This window comes from Rattus rattus, chromosome 8, assembly GCF_011064425.1.
Source record: "Rattus rattus isolate New Zealand chromosome 8, Rrattus_CSIRO_v1, whole genome shotgun sequence".
Classification (NCBI taxonomy): domain Eukaryota; kingdom Metazoa; phylum Chordata; class Mammalia; order Rodentia; family Muridae; genus Rattus; species Rattus rattus.
The window spans coordinates 14,643,319-14,668,659 of record NC_046161.1 but is presented as its reverse complement, the minus strand read 5'-3'; the positions used below and the strand labels follow the sequence as shown (position 1 = coordinate 14,668,659).

The 25,341-nt window shown below is 38.8% G+C and overlaps 1 protein-coding gene across 1 annotated transcript in view; it reads left to right on the top strand.

Moving 5' to 3' along the window:
* Nucleotides 1–25,341, top strand: part of Muc16 (mucin 16, cell surface associated) — a 169,043-nt gene that overhangs the window by 73,937 nt on the left and 69,765 nt on the right. The window contains 23 exon segments of the mRNA XM_032910221.1: nucleotides 420–592; nucleotides 703–738; nucleotides 1,434–1,490; nucleotides 4,307–4,428; nucleotides 4,636–4,703; nucleotides 5,747–5,913; nucleotides 6,007–6,042; nucleotides 6,210–6,266; nucleotides 10,480–10,604; nucleotides 10,791–10,858; nucleotides 11,468–11,640; nucleotides 11,752–11,787; nucleotides 14,015–14,139; nucleotides 15,778–15,845; nucleotides 18,213–18,385; nucleotides 18,508–18,543; nucleotides 19,373–19,491; nucleotides 20,079–20,146; nucleotides 21,808–21,980; nucleotides 23,564–23,599; nucleotides 23,959–23,997; nucleotides 24,521–24,645; nucleotides 24,766–24,833. Coding sequence (XP_032766112.1) covers nucleotides 420–592; nucleotides 703–738; nucleotides 1,434–1,490; nucleotides 4,307–4,428; nucleotides 4,636–4,703; nucleotides 5,747–5,913; nucleotides 6,007–6,042; nucleotides 6,210–6,266; nucleotides 10,480–10,604; nucleotides 10,791–10,858; nucleotides 11,468–11,640; nucleotides 11,752–11,787; nucleotides 14,015–14,139; nucleotides 15,778–15,845; nucleotides 18,213–18,385; nucleotides 18,508–18,543; nucleotides 19,373–19,491; nucleotides 20,079–20,146; nucleotides 21,808–21,980; nucleotides 23,564–23,599; nucleotides 23,959–23,997; nucleotides 24,521–24,645; nucleotides 24,766–24,833 — 2,148 coding nt within the window.

Sequence of the window (25,341 nt, the reverse complement as noted above, 5' to 3'; positions counted from 1 at the left end):
TCAAAATCAAATGCTGGTTCCTGTCTGCTCCAATCTTCCGTTTCATTCTTAAAAATTGTTTTTTGTTTAGTATGTGTGATTCTGTGTGAGTGTTTGCACTTATGTGTGTGGTTGTTGGTGTGTGTTCGTGTATATGTGTGTGTGTGTGTGTGTGTGTGTGTGAACACTAGTATCATGCTATCCATATGTACCCAGAAGATAATTTATTGGCACCACCTCTCTTCTTATACCATATGGGTTCCAAGAATGGAATCCAGGATGTTAAGACTGGGGACAAATGCTCCTACCTGTTAATCTACCTCCCTGGCCCTCTAACAACCTTTTTGTTTACTGTGGCTACTTCCTGCCCTATCTCAATATTTCAGGATGCCTCCCTAATAAATCCAGTTATTATCCATTATCTTATCTGCCCTTCCCAGACCTGAAAATGATGGTACAGGCACAGGAGTGGATGCTGTCTGCACTCACTACCCTGATCCCACTGGCCTTGGATTGGACAGAAAGATGGTGTATTGGGAGATCAGCAGGCTGACCTATGGTGTCAACAGGTTGGGCCCTTACACCTTGGATGAGAAAAGTCTCTATGTTGATGGTAAACAGTGGCCACCTTCACTTTGCTGTAATGATGAGCCCACATTTTCCTCTCTCTTACCTCCATTTCGTTATTCTAAATTTTCACTCTTTCTTGCATTTGCTCTGCAGGCTACACACATCAGATTGTGGCTACCACTACACAGAGTAAGTACTCTCATTTTCCATAAATCTTAACCACACCTATAATCCCCAGGTATGGTATGGGATTTCTGAATGAAAGAAGTCAAGGACCTAATCTCCATTTCACAAACTGTTGTCTGAGACATTTCTTGGAGATACATGACACAAAAACATCTACTTCCCTAAGATAGGGAACTGATGACATACCAAAGTAGCAATTATAGTACTATCCAACTTGGGTGAGCAGTGAGTTTATTAGGGTTATTCCCAAGAACAGGATGAGTCAAAGGCAGCCTGATCACCAATAGCCACCCTAGCACGAGTGACACCTCACACAGGCTGTATCCTTAGATATCACTATTTGACTTGCAGGTGTCACACTAAGTCACACAGTCTCTTCTAGGCAGCTGATCTGGTCAGTGTCTTCTGCCCTCAAAGTTTTTCACTGCTTCAATTATCTTGGGTCCTCAATAATTTCCTAGTTTTAGCCTTACTTATAAAGTATGTTTACTTTGTAAGTCTCACCATCCTCTCCTCTCCTTCCTGGAATAAATGTTTCAACTCACATGAAATTGCTAAAGGACACAAGCCTACCTCATCTTTAGCCTGTGATAGCAGAAGACTTTGAAACAAAATAACTCCAACATCTGTATTCTCTCCCAGATGTCTTTAAGCTGATGACCTTTCTACTCTAATCATCTGACAATTTCCCTCCACAGCATCTATGATGACCATTGCTTCTATGGGGATGATAAGCAATTCTTCCAGTCCTACAGGTAGGCATTCTCCCCTCTCAAAATATTTCTAATGATTTTAGAATTCTTAGAGTCAAGAGAAGGAGTAGGAGAAGTGACATGGTCTAGATGAGCCCAAGATTTACTTTTGATGACTCTCACATATTCTTCCAAAGCCAGCAAGAATCTGCTTAATCCTATCTATTCCCTGGAACTCAGAACTTCTGGAACTTGTTTCTGAAGCTTATCTCTGGCCACTGTCTTCTAAATCATTCCCCAGCCCTTAGAAGTTTATATAGCAACAGGGCTGTGGGCTGAGACTAGACATCTAGTCTCTATCTCAACAAAATGTCAAATTACTGGTTTATCAACTGAGCAGTTCAAATCAATCTACAGCTTGCTTAAAGGACTTCTGTTATTGAATAGATAACTAGTTATTCTGGATAATTCTTATTGACTATATTCTTTAATTTAAATGTGTACCTGGTGCTTTACTGTGTGTAAATAGTATAGTCATATTCTTTCACTAGGCATTTAAAGAAGAATTGATTTGTACTAAATTGATGAACCCTGATGAATCAATCATCAGCTAATGAATCCTCTATTTTTAGGATTATGTTCTGTGGCTTTTTTCCTACCCGATATGCAACATTTTTATTCTGAGAACTCTGAAAAATTTCAGGCCTGTAGATATGCTTCAGTGGATATAGGCTGCAAACCTGAGTTCTCTCCCTGGGATCCACATGGTAGAAGGAAAAACCACATTACCACAAGTAGTCCTTAGACCTCCATATGCACATGCTAACACATATGTGTCTATATCCTCTGCAACCACAAATTTTTAAAGCTAAGAAATTAGATTTGAAAAATATCAATAATATCTCAAAATTGGACAAGGAAAACTGATCTATTACCCTTTGGAATTTGATCTCTGTTGACAACTTCTATTTTAGTCCAGTATGGAGAGATCTATATCATATGGTTATCTAATTACCCCCCTCCCAATCACACTGCTATGCTAAATTTTCATGATTCAAAATCAAAAGTCTTGGTTATAGATATAGCTTTGGTGGTATACTGCAGGCCTAACATTCGTGAAACCATAAGTTCTACCCCTAACCCCATTTAAACTCAGCATGCTGAGGGATGCCTGTAAGGCTTGGACAATGGAGGCAGGATAATAAAATATGTCATCCTTTACTACATAGCTGGTTAGAGACCAGTATAGGCTATATGAGACCTTGTCAGAAAAATTATAGAATTTGTGTAAAAATCACATCAAAATAAAGTGCTTAAAATGTTATGCATAATATAAAAGTCATCAGAAGCTAACACAATAAGTTCACATATGTTAAGTAAATAAATAAGCAATATATAAATACAATAATATGTCCTTTTTTATTAGATATATTTCTTACATTTCAAATGTTAATCCCTTTCCCGGATCCTGTCCATAAGTCCCCATCCCCTATCCCTCCCCAAAATGGGTATTCTCCCCATCCATTCCCCGTGCTGTCCCTCCCCCATATTCCCCTGCACTGGGGATCCAACCTCCTGTTTTCAAGTTGAATTCTATTATTTAGGAAATTATTTAAATTCCCATTGGCTCCATATATTTTTATATTCATTAATTGATTTGTGTGTGTGTGTGTGTGTGTGTGAGAGAGAGAGAGAGAGAGAGAGAGAGAGAGAGAGAGAGTGTGGTGCATCACTATAAAACAGTGGCTGTCAAAAGACAACTTGAAAGAGTTTGTTCTGTCCTTCTACAATGTGGTTTTCGGGAATAGAACTCAAGTCAGCAGGTTTGGCAGCAAGCAGCTTAACCCACTAAGCCATTTTTGCCCATCCACATTGTGCCAAGTTTTGGATTTGTTAAATGGACATCATAATAACTACCTGATTAACAATAACAAATCCATTGTTTGTAAGCTCTTTAAATAGGACTTCACACACAAAAGACTAACATATATGTTTCTTATGAATTAGAACAAAAATAATAACAAAGGCTGATGTGATAGCTACATTTAAAGTGCTTTTCATGCAAGCCTGACGATAAGAGTTTGATTCCTCAGAACACATGTTAAAGGGAAAGGAAAGGATGGTAGAGCAGAAAGAGCAAAAAAGAGGGGGGGAAAGGAGAGAAGAAAAAAGAATGAAGGAAGGAGGAAAGAAGGAAAGATGGAAGGAAGGAAGGAAAGAAGGAAGGAAGGAAGGAAAGAAGGAAGGAAAGAAGGAAGGAAGGAAAGAGTGTATTGTCACGTACTTATAATCCTAATTCATAGGAAATGTAGCCTTGAGGATCACTGTAACTCATGGGACATCCATCCTAACTTACATGATGAGTACTTAGCCAATTAAAGACCCATTTTTAAAAAAGCAAGATCAGCATTTTCTGAAGGAAATCAGCCTAGGTGTCATTTTTCATTCACATGTATGCAGTCCCACATACAATGGCTCCCAAACACATGTGCACATATACTCAATCACAGATACACACACACACACACACACACACACACACACACACACAATCAATCAATCAATCAATCAATCAATAAGCAGGTGTCAGAGAACACATTTTCTTAAACAAAAAATTAAAAAGAATAAAGCTTATATGACTTTCAGCTTCTTAGAGAATCGGGTATATTCCCTTTATTGTTGATGGCACATTTATCAGTCAAGAGTAACCATATCCATTCTTGATATGTCTGAGTCTTCTTTATGATGAAACTGTCTAATTTTGAAGAAACCCCTTCTGACTAACAGCGATATCCCCAATCCTAGTTCAAAGAGAGAAAAAATAGCTCAATAACTTTAAAGAATGTGTCTCTCCTATCCCTCCCATCCTTATACTGTAGCAGGCCCTGTGCTGGTGCCATTTACCATCAACTTCACTGTCACTAATCTGGAGTATGTGGAGGATATGGGTCATCCTGGATCCAGGAAGTTCAACGCCACTGAGAGAGTCCTGCAGAAACTGGTGAGACATCCACTCCAATGTATACTGGCTCATCTACAGATGAAAGTTACACTCACCAGTCCAATTTATGACCAGGAAGGAGACCCCAGCAACTTCACCCATAGCTCATAAATGAAAGAGCTGAACACAGATAACAACTTGCTCTTCTCATGCCTCCCTTACCCTCATCCTCAGCATAGTTCTCATGCCTTTCACCTTTCTCCACAGCTCAGAGCACTGTTCAGTAAAACCAGTATCAGCTCCCTGTACTCTGGATGCAGATTGACTTTGCTCAGGTGAGACATTAAAATAACAGCCCAAGCGATGGAGAGATAGTTCTGTCAATTTAGTGCTTGCTGACCAAGGGTGAAGACCTGAGATTGATCGCCAGAACCGACCTAAAAAGTCAGTCATGACAACATGCACTTGTAAACCCAGTACTGGACTGAGAATGAAGAGGTATATACTGGATTGTCCTGGGGATTAACTGGCCAGTCAACCTAGTTAAATCAGTGTGCCTTATGCCTCATAATGAGAAAGAGAGAGAGAGAGAGAGAGAGAGAGAGAGAGAGAGAGAGAGAGAGAGAGAGAGAGAGAGACCTATCTCAAAAACCCAAGATGGATGGCTCATGAGGTAGAATAAACTCTTTGATATCTATATGTATACATAAGCATGAACACACACACACAGACACACACACACATACACGCACACGGGCGCACACACACAAATGCACTTATACACATCACAATTGTGTTGGATCAGACTTTTCTAAGTTATTCCTATTCTGGTTTAGTCATCTTGCCTTTTGTCTTTATGTCCCCAGCACTGGAAAATTTAGAATACCTGAGTTCCATATTAGCTCCTGATTCTTCCATTTGTCCTCAGCTGTCCTCATAGCCTGCAACCGCCACAGGATCTCAATGCTCAGATACTCTTAATTCTTCCTTTTTCTGACTTTGAAATAAAGGAGAATTGTGGGGTTGGGGGCTGGTTAAGTTCTGTTCATAGAAATCCTCTTAAGACAATATGAATTTCCATTTGCTATTAATACCTAATTCATGTTTTCATCTATTATAAATATGACCCCTCTAGGCACTGTGACATGATGATGTAGGTTTGAATTTTGCATTATATTTAACATGTTTACTTTCATGTCTGCTCTTGGTCACAAGATAATATTAGAAGTTATCATGTTCATAGAGTATAAGCCTGGTTTTTCAGCCAATACACCAAATGTTCCACTTCTTCTGGCCCGTTCCATACCTGTCCCAAACACCTCTGGATCACTCCCCAGATAGCCCATTTAATGTCAATTCCCTTGGCCGCTTTTCCCAGGCTTGAGCACAATGGGACAGCTACAGGAATAGATGCCGTCTGCACCTACCACTCCAACGTTTCTAATCAAGGGCTGGACAGAGAACGTTTATACGGGGAGCTGAAAAGACTAAACATCATGGAGTTAGGACCCTATACCCTGGACCAAAACAGACTCTATGTCAATGGTAAGCTATATTTCAGAGACACAGTTTTCTCCTTCCACACCCCTACTTTCCCAATCCTACTCATTTTTTACTCCTTTTTCATTATCTACGTAGGTTATACACAGAAGATTCTGGCTACCACCTACAGGCGTGAGTATCTTGAGTCTTCATTATTCTTTACTAAGTCCATGAACCTGAAACTCTATCCCATGACAGAAACACATTTACTTAGGGATGAACAAGAGAGGTGTCATTTCCTTATGTCTTCTAATGGATAGCATCTACAGTCAAAATAATTGTTTTTCCTTTGTTCTCAGCTTCAGTATTGGCAACTGTTTCTGAAGGAACACCGAACATTTCTTCTACACCAACAGGTATGGATTCTCCACTGTTTAGATTCTTCCAGTCATTTAAAAATAAGGAGAGATCTGAGGTAGATGAAAACTGTCAGAAGACACCAAAGAGATTTCATAGTGTCTTCAGGTGCCTGCAGAATCTTTGAATACTAAACCTAGCACCCAAAACATTCCCTAGAACCCATTTCTAATACTTTTGTCCCTTGAATTCTACATCACCCAACATCCATAATTAGGGTACATTCTACCAAGTCTAGTTGATGGGGGTATTTACTTAGTTTGTTATGGCTGTTGTGCAAGGAGCTTGCACATTCTTTCATCAAATCTCTAGTTTATCAAATAATGAGTCAGAAGTTTGTCTTAATAACTATTTTTGGTCCTGAAGATGTAGCCTAGTTGACAGAATGCTTACCTGGCATGCACACAATTCTGAACTCCAACCAGCATCACGTTAAGTAAACCTTGCAGTTCATGCCTGTAACTTATGAGGTGGAGAAAGAAGGATCAGAAGTTAGCCTGGGCTACACAAGAGCTAGATTTGTTTTGTTTAAAGGGGAGGTGAGAAGAAAAAAATACATTGTTATTAAATAAATTAAATAGATAAAAAGTTATTTCTAATTATTAGTATGCCTGTAATATAAACGTGTATCAATTTCCTGACCACAGAAGTACTGCTTTATCATTTTAGCAGAATTTTAAAGGTTTGATTTATCCATAATTTGTAAGCTGAGTATTTCTGTTCCCTGAATTCCTTCCCCACTTTTTCTATGTTAAAACTGCCAATGCACCAGAAACCTTTTTAACTAGAACAAGGAAAATCCATCTGCTCATCACAAGGAGTTGGTGATTTTAAACAACTTGTGTTGTTTGACTCTAGTAGTGTGAACTGTACAATCTGGTGACATACAACTTTCTTACTTTTCTCATTACAGTAACAAAATACTCCACAAGAAGCTCCTTTGGGGCATCAGGGCTTGTTCTGAGTTACCATTTGCAGTACATAATTTGTTATGTAAGAGAAGACATAGTGGTAGGAATGGAGGATGACTGATCTCAATGCATCTAAAGTCAGTAAATAGAAAGGAGGTGGGACTGGGCTCACTTACTTGAGCAAGGCTCCACCCCCTCAAGGTTCCACAACTTTCCCAAGCAATTCCTGTAGCTATGGACCAAGAATTCAGCAACATTTCTCATTCATGGCTACAATTAATATTCATATCTTTATCTTTGTGGTTGCATGAACTGAAACAAATTATCCAGCTTCCCATTGGCCTGTCTTTCCACTTTTAAAATGGGAATTATATTAGCATTACTTAATCCTACTAAGTGAATTATGACAGTCTCTCCAGCCTCTTCACATTTCTAAAGACAGTTTCTTACAAAAAAATCTGTAGCTATCAATTCAACTAGGCTGACCAACCAATGGGCTCCAGGGGTCCATCTGTCTCTTCCCCCCTTTAAAGCTGTGTTTACAGACCTATACAATAGTGATTGGCTTCTCCTTTCTCCAGTTTGATAGGGGTGCTAGAAATCTGGACTTAAATTTTCATGCTTTTGCAGTAGTCACTTCACCAATTGATTTACCTTCTTGGCCTCTCCTTTATATTTTTTTTCCTTAGTCCTTTCAGAGATAGATACTGGTGAACTTATTAACTAAGAATCAATTTATAAAATAGTTCAGTTGAGAATAGCTGCATAACTCCTGTAACTAACCAACTGACCAGCATCTTGTGTTAAGAAACATTTTTCTTGAGTTGATTAAAGAAATGAAACTGCAGGTCACTTACGAATACATGTATGTCTCAGCTTCTTGATAATTAATAAGGAAATGGTCCTTTTCTCTGCATAATTCATGGAACTGAATGTCCAATTGCCAAGATTAGAACTATGGGTCATTTTATAGTACATGATGATTTTGAGTGATCCTCTCTACTCATTCCTACCTTTTATTATAACAAATTAACTGTGAGAATAAACAGAATTGGATCTGTCTGCAAACAAATTTCAATGGATACTGGCATCTTTTCTTATTTGACTGCATATTGCCTGGGCATAAAGGTATAAGAACTATAGAAAAAAATCTTACTATGAAAAAAATCACATTAGGACTGGAATGATAGATCAGTCAAGTAAAGTACTTCTATCACAATCATGAGATACCAAGTTCATATCTGCAGCACTTGCATAAAAAGAAGAGTGTGATCCTTGTAACAGTGCTGTGGGCTGGAGACTGTTGTTCTGACTCAGATGAGAACCTGAAGCTAATAAAGAGCCTCTCTGCTCAAGTGTCCTGATGCTTACAGTGTCCTGGGCTGTCTCTCCTATCGCTCCCTCTCCTCTGGAGGCTAACACTTCTTGTTCTCCCATAGGTTGTCAGATGTTAGTCATGGCTCTAGAACTCCCGTCATGGCCTATTCTCACTGTTCCTTTAACTAAGGGGAGATTGCTGAAACTTGAGGATGCATGGGGACTAAGGGACACAAATGTCCCTGAGAAGGAAAGAAAGAGATTAATAAGACATGGGAAAGGCTCAACAGCAGTACTGACCATAGCCCAGACACCTAGAAAAGAAGACAGTGGAAGGTACGATCAGGCAAGAGGAAATTTTAGCTACCTGTGATCACATGAGCAAATAGCTTAAGGTTTCTGCTCCACTAACTACACAACAGTTAGCATAAAACTCATTCAATTATTAAATTTGAACTGGACAAAAAAAAAAGAGTGTGGTAATACATACCTGTAATAATAGCACTGGAAGCAAAGACAGGAACATTCCTGAGGCCTACATCTCATTCAATCTAGGCAAATCAGTGAGTTCCACATTTAGTGAGAGATCTTTTCTCAGAAAGAAAACCAAAAAAAGTAGAAAAACAAAGACATAAGACATGATGTCTGGCTCCAAATGCACATGTATACAGGCATATGTAATATACACGAAAACATATATGCAAAAAGGGAAAAATATCCTCTAATGACTATTGGAAGGTTTATGTTATATTTATTTATTTATTCATTTATTTATTTATTCATTTATTTATTCATAAGATTCTAGTGTAAGAGCTTAAAGTCACATATAATCAAATCATGACATCACTACAGTTATGTGGCCTGGTTCTGCTAGTTAGAAATGGTGAGACATACTATTTAATGTCTTAGTTCTTAAATCAATAATAAATATGTGCATCTCAAAAAAAAGGATGTAGATTATTTTTCAGAAGCCTTCATCCTAGTTTCCAACACAGTGGGAATAACATAGGTTATTACCACAATGTAGAAGAGTTCCACATCCTTACACCACTGTTTGTTTGCTTGATGACTACCATTCTGAGAAAAGTGAAATGGGATCTTAGTGGAATTTCTATCTACATTTTCTGGCTGGTTTGTACTTCTATCACAATCAGGAGATACCATGTTCATATCTGCATCTGATATATGACCCTCTTGTACTATTGTGTGTACCCAAAAGACCCTCACTCACCATAGTTCAGAGAATCTTGCACATCAGTGTTTATTGCAGCACTTTTCATGATAGCCAAGTTTTGGAACCAACGGTAATGTCTACAAACAAATTGATGAAGAAAACATACTACATATGCAAAATGAAACATTGCAGCAATAAACAATAAGTCTTCTCAATTGTAGAAAAACTGATGTAACTGGCTATACATTGTGAATTGTTATACTCAGAAAGACAAATATCATGTTTCCTCTCATTTGAGGGCCTTAGGTTCCTTATGTGTTTATATATAATTTTTCTCAATGGATGACAAAAGTGTTAAAGTGTTAATGTCTTAGGAACAAAAATAATGGGAGAGGTGGAGGTGGGAGCAGAAAAGTAGAAGGCTGTGAGTTGTGTGAGGGAAGGCTGTGGTCCAAGTACATTATAGGCTTGCATGAACATGCCCAACATAGTACTGAGAAGAGACAAAAAATAGATTTACATTATAAAATCTCAGAAGCCAAGGATGACTTCAGATAGCTACCTGGAGGGAAAGATACACTTCCATTCTGCTTTATAGTGAAGTTACCTCTATACAGCAATCCTACTTATCCTTGATAATTAAGTTGAAGATCTCATGATGTCTCTTCCCTCCCTACCCACTAAAGAACCTGTGCTTCTTACAAGAAAATTTTCTCCAGTACTTGAATATGTATATAGTTATTGCCTCATGCTGAAGTCCAGAGAGAAATAAAAGCATGAGCTCCTGTCTTTCTGTCATCCCTTCTGCAGCAGCCAGCCCTGTCCTGGTGCCTTTCACCATCAACTTTACAATCACTAACCTGGAGTTTGAGAAGGATATGGGTTACCCTGGATCTAGGAAGTTCAATATCACTGAGAGAACCCTACAAAGCTTGGTGAGAGAACTGCTCATTGCAACCATCACCACCTACTGGTGATGCCCCTTGAAGAAATTACTACCCATTTCTTCATTCTGATTATACATATGCAAGTCCAACTCATCATTGCCTGCTTTTCACATCTCAATTCTGTCCTCTCTATTGCTCATTTCTCCTCCTCACCCCTCTCCTCCTTCTTCACAGCTCAGGCTCTTGTTCAACAAAACCAGTGTTGGTCGATTGTATTCGGGCTGTAGGCTGGCCTTGCTCAGGTGAGTCTTTAGAATAGCAGGCTAGAGTTACTTAAAGTTCTCTCAGACCAAAAACTGTGTTCAAATTCCTCCCTGTATTTCTACACAACTTGTGCACAGGAGAATTCAGGAAGTACCATATCTGGTCTCAAAATTTCTCCTCATTCTACTACTTGTCCAGCAATCAATCAACAACATTGCAAGTTCCTTCTGATCATCCACTCTGTGTTCCTTCCTTTCTCTCCTTACTTTAAAGTAAAAGAACATTTCTTGTGAACCCTAATGTTAACCCACATGATTTCTCTTAAAGCAAATATGCCCTTTATGCTCACTTATTTTGATTTTTTGTGTTCTAATTATCATTCTTAATATGTTTCATTTATGACTTCTTCTTCTCCCATAACCTACACTTGCTTATGTGATTCTTGTAATTGATAAAAATTCTTGACTCACTCTCTGCCCAGGGTCAAACATTACTGGAGGTCAATAAGATAGAAATTGTACAACTGACTTATAAGTCTGTACCAGATATTTCTGTTCCTCTGAACCCTTTGTATGTTGTTCCAGGTATTTCAGAATCCTTCCTCAAGGAATTCATTTATCATCATTCTTCTTATTTAACCTTTTCAGGCCAGAGAAAAATAGGGCAGCTACAGGGGTGGATGTCATTTGTACCTATCACCTTATCCCTTCTGGCAACAAGCTAGTAAGTGAACATATATATGGAGAGCTGAGCAGTCTGACCCAGGGTGTCACCCAGCTGGGTCCCTATACCCTGGACCAGAACAGTCTCTATGTCAATGGTGAGCATCAGCCATTTTGTGCTTTGCTATATTGAAGAGTCCAAACCTTCCCTTTCCAGGCCTCCTTTTCCTCAATTCTAATATACTTTGAATCTCCTATTATCTCTGTAGGTTACACAAACCATATTCTGGCTACCACCCCCAGAGGTGAGTATTTTAAGTTTCCTTAATTTCATACTACACTTATCCTTATACCTAGCTTTTTGAAATAAAAAAAGGAAAAAGCCTTTTCATTTTATTCTTCACCAAACTTCCAAGATGAGATGAATAGCAATTTAAAACCTATCAGAACCCACATTAGGACATTCTTCAAGGTGTCTCTACATAGATGATGTCTCTATTCTAAATGAATGTCTTTTCTCCCCACAGTCTCTATGCTTAGCAATGTTTCTTCAAATACAGCAAATCCCATCTCCAATCCCACAGGTAAAATTTTCTCTGAAAATGCTCTTGTAGTTAGTTACAGGAGGCGGAAGGGGTGGAAAAGTATGTCCTAGAGGATACCAAAGTTGACTCTTGATATTTATACAGGGTCTTCAAAAGTCTGAGAATTCTCAGAATACTATTTCCTACCCTAGCATCTGGCCTCCAAAATCCAGACATTCTTTAGTACCTGCTTCTTAATGTAGGTATCTATTCACTTCTAAATCTTCCTCAAAGACTTAGAAAAATATTAATCAGCAGTCAAGAAAAATTTCTACAGGAAGCAATGTATAAAACATCAACTCATGAACTTATCAGATTCCTAATTTGACCACTTGAACAAATGGCCAAGACGTGTGTGTGTGTGTGTGTGTGTGTGTGTGTGTGTGTGTGTGTGTGTGTGTGTTGTGTGTGTTGTGTGTTTGTATGCTTGTTTGTATTTTTACTTTTAAAAGCCAGAGGTGAGTCTGTTGCTCTTCCTCAGGTCTCATGTTGGGAATAGAAAGTTAAGAGGTAATTCCATAAATAATGCACTTGTTACTTAAACGTGAGAACCAGAGTATGCATTCCCAGAACCCACATAAAATCTGGATGAGCATAGCTACTTCTCTGTAATCCCAGAATGCAAGAGGTGAACTCTCTGGAACTACTAGAAAGAAGATTAGCAGAAAGAAAAAGCTCTGGGTTTTCTGCAAGAGACCTTGCCTCAATATATAAGATGGACTAGTAAGAGCACCAGTGAAAGGGGAAGCCCTGGGTCCTGCTAAGACTGAACCCCCAGTGGACTAGATTGTTGGGGGGAGGGCGGCAATGGGGGGAGAATGGGGAGGGGAACACCCATCAAGAAGGGGAGGGGGAGGGATTAGGGGGATGTTTGCCCGGAAACCGGGAAAGGGAATAACACTAGAAATGTAAATAAGAAATACTCAAGTTAATAATAATAAAAAAATTAAAAACCTAGAGGGCTGTAATCAGGATGTAAAGTGAATAAAAATAAATATTAAAAAAATTAAAGAAAAAAAAAGATGGACTAGGACTGGAGAAGACACCTGACATCAACCATGGGTTTCACACACGGATACATGTACCTGAACGGACATATGCTCCACACTATGCAAACACAGGCACATATAGGAATACCACATAGCCACATACATATGCCCAATAATTCCATGGTTCTAAATGCTTTTGTTTCTTTTCAGAATTCTCTAACATAAGACTTTACTCTGAGCTGAGAATTGATCCTGCTCGGATAAATTATCCCTGTGTTCTAGACATCTAAGGTCTCTTCCTCTGATGGACATGCCACAAAGAACAAACCTGTCAGTGATGCATAGATAAAGCTATGTACAGCTGCCATGCCATGACATGAAGGGAATCAAAAGATAAAGAAAACAATTAGTCAAAGCAGTGATAGAGGCATGAGCGATTTATCAGTGGCTTGATGACCCCCTCCTCCATCCATGTTGGAACTCTGTATTGGTAACAACTGCTGTGAATTTAAGTGCATCAGCCATGTGGTATGTTAAAGACAGCATTCCACAGAGCTCCTTCCCATCTTTTTTCTTCTTTCCTCCTCTTCTTTTGTGAAAATTCCTGAACTTTGCAGGGGTGATACAGATGTTCTGTGTGTATCTAAGTGCTAAAAAGTTATTCTCAGCACTTTGACTAGTTATGAATCTCTGCAAGAACTGCTGTCTGCTGTAAAATATGGCATCTTACCAAGACTGTAAGCATAGTGCTATTATATTTTAACTGCCATAAGTGTTTAATTGCTGGAATTCATATCATTCAAAATAAGGGGTTCCATTCATTCTGGGAGAGACATCTCAAATTGTTGCCCTAGTATGAATGTATGGGTTCCAGTGATATGAATATAAAATATGTTCTAAACTCTAAATCTTCTTCACATATGACTCAGTGCTTAACTTCTCCCCTAATCTAATTGCAGCCTCAAGCTCTGCTCTGCAGCTGTGCACTCTTAACTTCACCATCACTAACCTACCCTATTTGAATGACATGTGGGTCCCAGGATCTGCCAAGTTCAATAAAGTGGAGAAAATCCTGAAGCTCCTGGTGAGACTTCTGCCCACCTCCCTTGCCTCACCCACTCTGTCACGTTTTGTCCTGTTTGCTCACTTCAGCCACACCTGCCACCTGATTTCTAGTTCTCTTCCTTGTTTTATGTACTATCAAACACCCACATCCTACATGCCATAAGCAATAATACCCGGCCTACCTATTGCCTCACCTACTTAAGACTCACCTACAACATTCTTCTATCCCTTCTCTTACATGGCTCATTGATGTTGCATTCATTCACTGTATCCATGCCTTCCTGCCCCATTCACTGATACCTCTTTTATCTCTTCCTGCACAGCCCACCGGTCTCTAGTTCTAGCCACTGATGGTTGACTAACCTACTCCATCCACACCTGTGTCCCTCTGTTACTACCCCTAAATAATGCTCACTTAGATTACATTTGTAATATTCTCTGAGACTCTACCTATCTTTTCCAGACCTTCTCACCTCTTCTTGCCCTATCTAAAGATTATCCCACCTACTATCGATTTGCCCAAGCAATTTACTAAAGCCCTATCCACCATTTCCCTGTCTTGGTCTGCCATTTGTTCCTCCCCATATTTTTCCCATGACCTTCCATGGTGCCCTGCCCAACTCTTTCAGCCCTACCTACTTCTCTTGCTTTCTCCTGTGGTGACCTGTTCATCTCCCTTATCCTATCTACTGTTGTCACATCCTCCTAATCCTACCATATCATGTTTTTCTTGCCCCCTCTATTCACTAAGGTCCTACTCACAACCGCATCTTGCCCAACCTATAGATGCTCATGCATATTCTGGTCCCCACCCACCTGTTCCCAGTCCACTTATCCCTCTTCTTATCATTTCCACTTATTGCTTGTCTATCAGTTCAAGACTTGCTTACCTCCCTTTCTGTACCCCTTTCCTAAAGACATGCTAAAACTCCCATCTCTGGGTTTACTGGTACCTACCACACCTGTCTTGCTATAGTTTGCCTCACCTACTTTTTCCAGCCTTGTCCACCTCACTCTTACTCCGATAACGTATGTCCTGACTACCCATTCTATCCATGCCTACATATTTTGCCTTTACCATTGGTGACCTACCCACCTGCCCTTGCCCAACCCACTGTTGTGGGTTCCACCCACCTTCTCTAGACATACAATTGTCCTGATTCCCATCCCATTCACTAAAGCCCTTCTCCATTCTAATACTGCCTTTGTCTCTCTCTTATACTTCATTCTGATGCCTGATCAGATCTATCGTATTACATCAGTATTGTGCCCACCCATCCTAATCCTCTCCACTTTTCTCTTCCTATACCCACTGGTGCCTGTTCCATCTCTCTGATCTCCATTCATCCCTCCCTTGTCATACTCATTGACTGTCCCTGAACTCACTGTAGCCCTGTCTACATTCCACTTACAATCCTGCCCACTTAACCTTTATTACCTAACAGTGGTGTATACCACATTCTTATTTTCACATTCATGAATGCCCTTGCTGCAAATTCTAATTGGTTTACATCTCTACTGCCTCTTTCACCCATCCAGTCTCACACACATCTTCCTGTACCATTCATACTATTTCTAGTATAACACTTCTTTCTCTCTTGGTCTTCCCACTTTTCCCAACTAAGACCATTAACTGAATCCTCTCTATTCTTCACAGCTCAAACCACTGTTTCAAAATGCCACTGCTGGTCCCCTGGACTCTGGTTGCAGACTGACTTCACTCAGGTGAGAACAATAGAGGAGACCACCCAAGAAGGCATGATAGAATTTCTTCACACATTTCTCTATGTCTAGGTCTTACTTTTGTTCTCAACCTTTTTTTGCAACCCCCTGAGTTAGGCCTGAATCTATTTTTCTCTTTCTTATTAATTTCAATAATCCAAGGTATGTGTATTATCTTCTATAACTGAAACAAATAAAACAAAACAAGAAGCCCAGAAATAATAAATTTACAATGAAATGTCTTTTTGTTTGACACATTCAGGTTTGCTAAAATTCAGTATGTATCTGAGCATAAATTTCTGATTCTCTTACCTTTATCTGTTAAATACTGGGATTACAGGTGTCTGTTATCAAGTCCAGTGTGTGTGGTGCGATGGTACCCACAGCTTATGTACAGTAGGCCAGCATTCTACCAAACAGGGTATATCACAAACCTAAGAGAAAAGTGTAGTTTTGATCACAGATTTAAGCCACCTCTCTAATTAGATGATTACTTGCTTTTGGTTTGTGGAGGGGCAACAGAGCTAAATTGACCACATCCAGACCAAAAAAAAAAAAAAAAAAAAAAAAAAGAAAAGAACAGGTTAAAATGCTACAGTTTCCTTGAGAACACACCCTAAATAATCTAAAGACCTCTCACTTAGCCCCTCCTCTCCAGCAATCTCCACTTCCCAATAGCACCGTGTCTCTGCAGTATTCACATTTAGAGGTTATTTATTATTTAATATAACATTGTATTTCCTGAAAATTTGTTTGGATACTCTTTCTAAGGAATCACCACTACTCCTCTGTCCTTAATTGAAGAGTGGTCCTCCTGTATTCTATAAAGCCATACACTTTAACTAAGTGTACAGCTTTGGGAGGAATGCATTTCGGTGGTAAGAGAGGAAGGAAAAACCTGCTAAGCCAATCACCTAAATCAACCTCTTTGATCAGTGGAATAACAGAAGTCAAAGATGATGATCCTCACATTCTAGCACAATACTTCTTAGAAACAATATGGCAAAACAATTGCAAATTACAAATGAAATAAGGGACATGCCTGACCCTTTGTAAGAGATGCTCTACAGCTTTTAAATACAGTCTGAGACACATCCAACCATTCCTGATATTTCACATAAAACAAGGAGTTAATATGTGCCAGACGCTACGGTACAGAACAGAGAGATTGTTATATTGGCATTATTATGGGTGACTGTTTTATGTACAGTAGGATATTTACTAGGATTGTATGAGTTAGAGTTCTCCAGAGAAGAATCTATTGGTTGATACATATTTTAAAAGGGATGTATTAGTTTGGTTTATAAGATTCATGTTGTATAGTCTAACAATAGCCATCTGCAACCTAGAGGGACTGAGAGTCCAGTAACTGCTCAGTCTACAATAGTAAATGCTTCTACCATGTACTGAAGGCCAAGAAGACAATTGGAAAGCTATTGGTCTCCAGTCTAGGTTTGAAGCCAATGAAGTTGGGTTCTAATGGCAAAGAAAGATGGAATAGGTAACACTGATAGCAGCTTCAACAGGAAAATGAAGTTGCTAGCAAAATATAAAAACTTCCTACATGTAGGTTGACTAGAAGGTGCCAAACACATTCAGAGTAGATCTTCTTACTCCAATTATCTTAATATATCCCCACATACAGGCCCAGAGTTTTGTCTATGAATAATTTGAGAATTTTTTAAGTTGACATTTATTAACCATAACATGTATCTCAGAAATCTAGCTAGAAACATATGTTATTTACCTCATCTTCTCATCCTAAAGCTATAATTACAGAAAAAAATCCCTTTACATCAACAAATATACTCTGGGGAAGGTACAACTGATGTATGTTTTAGAATCATAAAGTTCAATGTTTCCCTCATATAACCTTCTGAATATTTTCAATGTAATAATTATCATTCCCATTGGACCAATGGAAATACCAAGGTTCAAAGAAGTTAAAAAACACGCCTATTATTGAGAGTTGCCAAATGTTAGAGCTAGGACAAAAACATTTTCCACTTAGACCTTATGTCTTTCTCTAGCATTATTTTTTTTAATTTTATAAAGTTTAATACAAAATTAAGTATAATTTAGGAACTCACAAGTAAATGTCATCATACAGTACATAAAACTTACTTTTATGAAGGTTTTCTTCTTTAAGTCTTTTTCTGTCTCTAACTTCTATTGAAAATTCATATAATATACTCTGATCATAGTTTCCCCTCCCTGATATTTTCTCATTTCCTCCTTTGCTCCCTACCCATCTAAGTCTACACCTTATTTCTCTCTTTCTTTAGAAAAATAAACAGGCAAATAAAAAAACAAAGTAATAAACCACTAGTCAGCCTACTTATTGCTATCTCCTCTCTTTGCCCTTTCCAGGCCTAAAGAGGATGGAGAGGCCACCAGAGTAGACATGGTCTGCACTTACCATCCAAACTCCACAGGCACTGCTCTGGACAGCAAGCAATTATACTTGGAACTAGAACAGCTCACCCACAACATTACTCACCTAGGTCCCTATACCCTGGACCAAAATAGTTTCTATGTCAATGGTAAGTTGTGGTCACATGAACTTTTCTGTAGCAAAGCCTGAATTGTGTCAATTTAAGGATATCTGTTTTCTCCACATTTATACAAACCTTCTTACTTTTTGTCACTTTGTTCCTCACTGTAGGTTACACACTCCAGACTGCAGTAACCAGCCCTAGCAGTGAGTATTTAAAAAATTCATCACATTACAGTTTGGAAGAAAAATGAGTCCCTGACCAGCTTTAAAATAAAAGGAAGGAGTTAGTTGCTCATGCTAAGAAGCTCTTGAAATCACAGCTCCTTGTAGTTAGGTGCATCCTTCCATATTTCTTTTGCAAAAGAGAAATGATATTGAATTGTAGTTGGGTGAATGGGTGAAAAAAATTGGTAAATGATTTAATAGAAACATAAATGAGAGTCTTCGCTGAAGATATTCCCTTTTAAGTTCTATAACTTCTCATTTTTTCTTGTGTATGTGTAAGAAGGTTGTTGAGTTGTATGTATGTGGCATGTGTCCATACAGGTTCAATTGCATACATTTACTGCTTATATAAGCCAATGGTTGACTTGGTTTGTCTTTCTTAATTATTCTTCACCATATTTTTTAAGACAGGGTCTCTCATTAAAATGGAACTCACATAGTCAACTAGACTAGCTAGCTAGCAAAATCCAGACATCTAACTGTCTTCATCTTTCTCTCCAGTGTCAGGATTTTCAGCATATGCCACCACCACCAGATTTTTCATGTGTACTGGAGTACTTAACTCAGGTCCTCATGCTTGCCGAACAGTTTTGCCCATTGAGCTCTTTCTCATTTTTACCTTCCTGACCTGAAATGCAGGATGGCTTAGTACTGCTACTTTCAATTAGTGAGCCAAGGATACTTAATGCTGTACTCTCCAATGAGATGATAACAGAGTCAGGACTGTGGCCTCAGGCTCTACCTGTCCTGTGTTAATTACTAAGCATGACAAAAAGCTAATTTTCTCCTTAAACCCTCACTACTATAGAATCATCCTTGGAGTTATTTACCTTCAATTTCACCATCACCAACCTTCTGTACACAAAGAACATGCAACCTGCAGGATCCAAGAAGTTTAACACCATAGAGAAGATCCTGCAAGGCCTGGCAAGTCCTGTTTACGTTACTCCAGCCTTGTTTACTTCACTTCTTCCCTGAATTCTCACTATTCCTGTCTATCTTCCACAGTCACGCAACCAAACTTTATCACCACACACTTCTCTCCAGAACTATCTCCTCTCTAGTCCTATGTATCTCTCTTCAATCCCCTTCTACTTCCAACTCACCAAGCTAGAGACCCAAACATCTCTGAGAGTCTGCCATTCTTTATCCAATCTAAACTTAGTCTTACCTTCTCTATTATTCCACATACCCATCTTCACCACAGCCTACCTCATTCTGACCAAACTCTATTGTCTGACCCCAACTCCTCATTTCTGGAACTTTACTTGGGGCACTTCCACTGTTTGTCAGCCATGCTAGCTTACTCCAGGCCAATCTACCAATCTCCAGCTCCACCACTTTCACCTATACCCTCTAAACTTTACCCCAACCTACCCAATTGGTTCATCCCAAGTGGATTCTTATTCCCACCAACAGTGTGCATCACCAACAGAAGAGCAACTAATTAAAGGGGAAAATCTGTCCTTTGATCCCCTGTGCCATTGCCTCACCTTCTATTCTCTTTTCAACAGCTTGGGCCCTTGTTCAAGAACACCAGTATAGGGCCTTTATATGCTGGCTGCAGACTGACTTGGCTAAGGTGAGTCCTTAAAAGGTCAACCCAGGGTGGCCCCTGTGCTGTCACACCCACCGATGTGAAGTATTTCTTACTTTCCCCTCCCTGCCCCCAATGTCTTCAGCACAGATGGCTATTCAGGAGTCAGTGGTACTAGGAAAATACATCCCTTGATGCTGCTAGTTTTCCTTATAACTGTCTCAAATCCTTGGCAAGCACAACAGTAGAATAAGACACCAGTTTTTTTAGGCACATGTTCTAGAATCTCTTCTTGCTTTCTTTCTTTCACAAGAAGAGACATTATCTCAGAGTCTCAACTCTACTTCTAAGGTTTCACTAAACAAAAGGCAATGCTCATCTCACTTGAACATCCATGTTTCTTGATTAATTAGTATGGGAAGAAAATGGAACCAGTCTATCTCTCTCTCTCTCTCTCTCTCTGTGTGTGTGTGTGTGTGTGTGTGTGTGTGTGTGTGTGTGTGTGGATTTCATTCAAATATAAAGAAAACTGAAATTATAAAAACTACTGGCAAATAGATTTTTCTAGAAAATATCAAACAATGTGATCCAAACTCAGAGATCCAAAACTTTCGTCTATGGACCCTATTTATAAAGCATATACTCATCCCGGTAAAAAAAAGTAATCTAAGTGTGAATGAAACCTAAAAATATAGAAAGGAAGCCAAGAGAGGATAACAATAATAGTAATTATTATTATTAAGGAAAGATGGGAAGAGATGGACAAAATGATCCTGAGACATGAAAGAGAAAAAGAAACTAAGAAATATAATACAAGGAATGAATGGTACATAAGAGAATAGGAATGATGGGTGGAGGAGAACCTTTAAAACAGTTCATTAGATAATTTCATAATAATATCTAACCCTATATTTTCTTAATTCTAAAATCCTAAAGATGGGTTAATCGGTTAAAAGCACTCTTCTAAAGGACCCAAATTTGGTTACCAGCACCAATGTCAGGAAGTTCACTACTACCTGTGATAGTTCCAGAGAATCTAACACCCACCTCTAGTCTTTGTGGGTTCCCAGACATGTATGAGCGTACACACACACACACACACACACACACACACACACACACACACACACACTTAAAACAACAAAAACAAATGCATATAACCACTTGCTTTATTTATACCCAGACAACTATTTTCAACATGAGCTAAATCTCCTGTCTATATGCTAAAAAGATACAGGTTTTAGTCTTAAAATTTGTTTATATTTGTCCCACTCCCCAGTTCTTCTCAGTCTGAGTTATACAGGGAGAAATGTTTTTGAAGAGCAAAACTTTCAACCTAAATATTTTGATTTTTTAAAATTATTTCATGTGCATGAATGTTTTGCTTTCAGTAAACAAGCTCATGTGTGCACATGAGTATGAGCGTGTACCAAAGGACAATACTATCATCTTCATCAGAAGCTCACACCTATTTTTTAATTAAAGAGTTCTTTTTATCAGTACTTCAGAGTTGAGATATCTTCTAGTGACTTTACAGCCTGTATCCCTGACTTCCTTTCCTAAGAACTGAAGTAGTCATGGCCCTCTGGATTTCTTTCCTGAGTGTGAAAGAAGGAATTTTTGCTGTCACTGAGTACTAACTTCCTGTATTACTCTAATAATTCTGAAGAGCATTTATGAATATTGATTATACTCTCTCTCCCCAGTTCCAGGAAGGATGGTAAAGCCACTGGAATAGACACAGTTTGCACCTATTACCCTGACCACATGGGTCATGGGCTGGCCACAGAACAACTTTACTTGGAACTGAGCAATCTGACCCATGGTGTCACTCAACTGGGCCCCTACACTCTGGATCAGGACAGTCTCTATGTTAATGGTGCGGAGATGAGTATTAGTCAATTTCCTTGTTGGTTTAACAAAGCTCTTAACAAAAATAAAAGAAAGATTAATTCTGGCTCAGTGTTTGAAAAAAGATTCCTTCATGGCAGAGAGACAGGAATGTTGGTGTTCAATTTATGTTCTTCTTTTCATATACCCCAGAGCCTAAAACCAAGGAATGATACTACCAATAGTCAGGGATGGTCTTGACTGCTTAATTAAGTCCTCTGGATAGGCCTTCATGAACTTGCATAGGTTATTGAAAATCCCATGAAACTGACAGTCAAGATTAAGCATCCTAGACTGCTCACCTTTAATGCAGCTTAGCATCCCACTTGTACTTATCTACTTTCTGTCTGCTCCCTCTACTTTTATTCTTTCATCGGTGAAGATTATACTCATTAGATCTTAATCACTACCTCCAATAACTAGTATGATTAGGTTTAAGATGTCTGAAATTTTGAAATTTTCTACCTTTATAGTCCAGACCTTTGAAAGGGAAGTGTCCATGAACCTACTTTCTACATACCTCATCCCAACCCCACATTCAGCCTTTAGTGAGCAAAGTTCTATTGCCTACTATTGCCCAGACATAGGAAAATTTTCCTTGCTGGAAAATACAGAAAAATGGAGTTTCCAGCAACCACATAAAATGCTTTCTTCCTAATTTTTATGCTAAGAGCTTCTACTTCAATGTAAAGGGTCATGTTTGAAGGTGGGTTTCTTCTTCCTGCCTGGGTGAGTTTTGAGTCAAAATCTCTGCATCTAGCCCAGTCTTCCATCTGGACTTAATAGTAGAGTAAACAAAGCCTCTTTTCTTCTCAATATATAAAGTGCATTTGATCCATTATAGATGAGAACTTAGCCTTCTGCTTCTGTTCTATATGCACATGTCTTATATTCATTTGATTGGACATATATTTATGTGATGTTGCATATGCATATATTTGTACATGCACATGGTGGCCTGAAGCTAATATTATGTGTCATATTTGAGTTCTCTCCATCTTATATATTGGGCAGAGGACTCTTTCTGAACCTTGAGTTTGTTGTGTTGGTCAGTCTGGCTAGCCAGCTTACTACAGGGATTCCCTATAGTTGCCTCCACCATATTAAGATTAGAGATGGACTGGCACATCTGTCATGCCCCTCTGGCTTTTTTATATGTGTTATGAAGATCTGAATTCAAGCCAGGTGCTTTACTAACTAAATAATCTCCCAAGGCTCCTCAATTTCTTTTAATAATTCATAACTATAGGTAGTCCAACCTTGAGTAAAGCGTCTTTCCAATGGCAAAGTTATCTTTTTTCAACATTTTATTTTTATTATTCATATTTGCATCAAATCAATGAATTTTAAGCAAAGTTCAGATGACTGGAAATTTAACGTTGTTTATAATTATGAACACAAAGTATGCTTCAAACAAAATCTAAGTTGAATGAGAGATAACATCCTTGTGAAGACAAGCTTAGAACCTCTAATCTAGTAATTTAAAATGTTCTGTAGCAGAAAGCTTGGTTCATGCCAACAGTTGCCTTTGTGACAGTCTTTCTCCTTTTTTATCTTCCCATATTTCTACAGGTTACATATATTCAGCTTCAGGGATCGTCCTTAATAGTGAGTATTGCAGATTCCCACATTTCACTGGCTGCCTCCCTTCTCCTGTATGTATGAGATGATGGATAAACCAACATCTTCCTCCGTATCCACTTTAAATGGACAGAAGTTTAAAATGGTTCATAGAAATGTAGACTGAGTGGAAGTGGTAAGTCACCCATCCTTCCACAAAGCACACAAGACAAGGGTGATGCTAAGTTTCAAACAATGGTGTCACAAATCAAAATATAGATTCTTGGATATAGTAACCCAGGTTTGCTGCCACTTATCAAAGATATATCACATTTGAATTGTATTTCTAATATGTTGTTTTCTTTTACTTTGCTTTGTTTTCGTCAAAGCTACCACCTCCTTCCCAGCTTCCTCTCTGGCTCCATCCTCTACAAACAATTCCACAGGTAGGCAGCAGTGAAGGTTATTATTAGTACCAGTAAGGTAAGTGAATGATTTCTTCTCTCAATGCCCATTCACCTTTCCAATGAAGATGTTGATTTCTGTTATTCAATCCAATTACTCTTCCTGCATGCATTTACCCAATCTACCTAGAATGTTGTCCCTATTGCTTAGCTTCAGCAACTCTTAACCATGATTTTCATATATGAAATAATTCTTTCTCCAAAGAGTTTTATTCAGTCATTGGTTGGGTAACTCTTGCAATTGTCCTACCTGCCTTCCAACTAGTTTCTTCTGAAGTGCAATAGACTGGTAATTTCCCTGACTCCTACATTAGCAGTTGGTATCCTATTGATCTTTGAACCTAAAGAGTTTATTACACAATTTTTCATACACAAATCATGTCTTGAACAGTGAAGAACAGTCACAATTCTAATGTTTTAACAGGTTTACAATGTCTCCTGCTTCAAATTCTACTAGTCTAACAATGTCTAAATCCGAACATCTTTATCTTCCCCACTGATACAGACAATGGTACTGTAATGGTACCCATCACTCTCAACTTTACCATAACCAACTTACACTATACCGAGGAGATGGGACATCCAGGTTCCTTGAAGTTCAACTCTACTAAGTGGATCTTACATTATTGGGTAAGTCTTTCCAAGAACCCTAGCAACTCTACCTTACAACTCTATGGCAAAGCCCCGTCTATATTTTTGCTAATCCTCTCTTGTTTTATTCTTGTTTGTTTGTTTATAATTTTCCATCAGCTTGGTACCTTGCTCAATAAGACCAGCATTGCCCCAGGCTACTCTGGATGCAGGTTGTCTTCACTCAGGTGAGATCCCCAGGTAGAGTGAACTCTTATAAAACAGCTACAAGAGATTATGCACCTCTTCTTCTTCTTCTTCTTCTTCTTCTTCTTCTTCTTCTTCTTCTTCTTCTTCTTCTTCTTCTTCTTCTTCTTCTTCTTCCATCTTCTTCTTCTCCTCTTCCTCCTTCTTCTTCTTCTTCTTCTTCTTCTCCTCCTTCTCCTCCTTCTACTCCTCCTTCTTCTTCTTCTTCTTGATAGTTTGTGTCTTTATTGGTTTTTTTTATTTTCCTTTCAAATGTTATTTCCCCTCCTGGTTTCCTTGACATAAGCCCCCTATCCCATCCCCAGCCCCATTCCCTTCTTTGATAAAGGTGTTCCACTCCCCAACCACCCCCCTTTCTGCCCCCTGACATTCCTTTACACTCATGGGGTCCAGTCTTAGCAGGAACAATGGATTCTCCTTCCATTGGTGCCCAACAAAGCCATCCTCTACTACATATACCATCCACCCAGACACTAATACTTTCTTCCT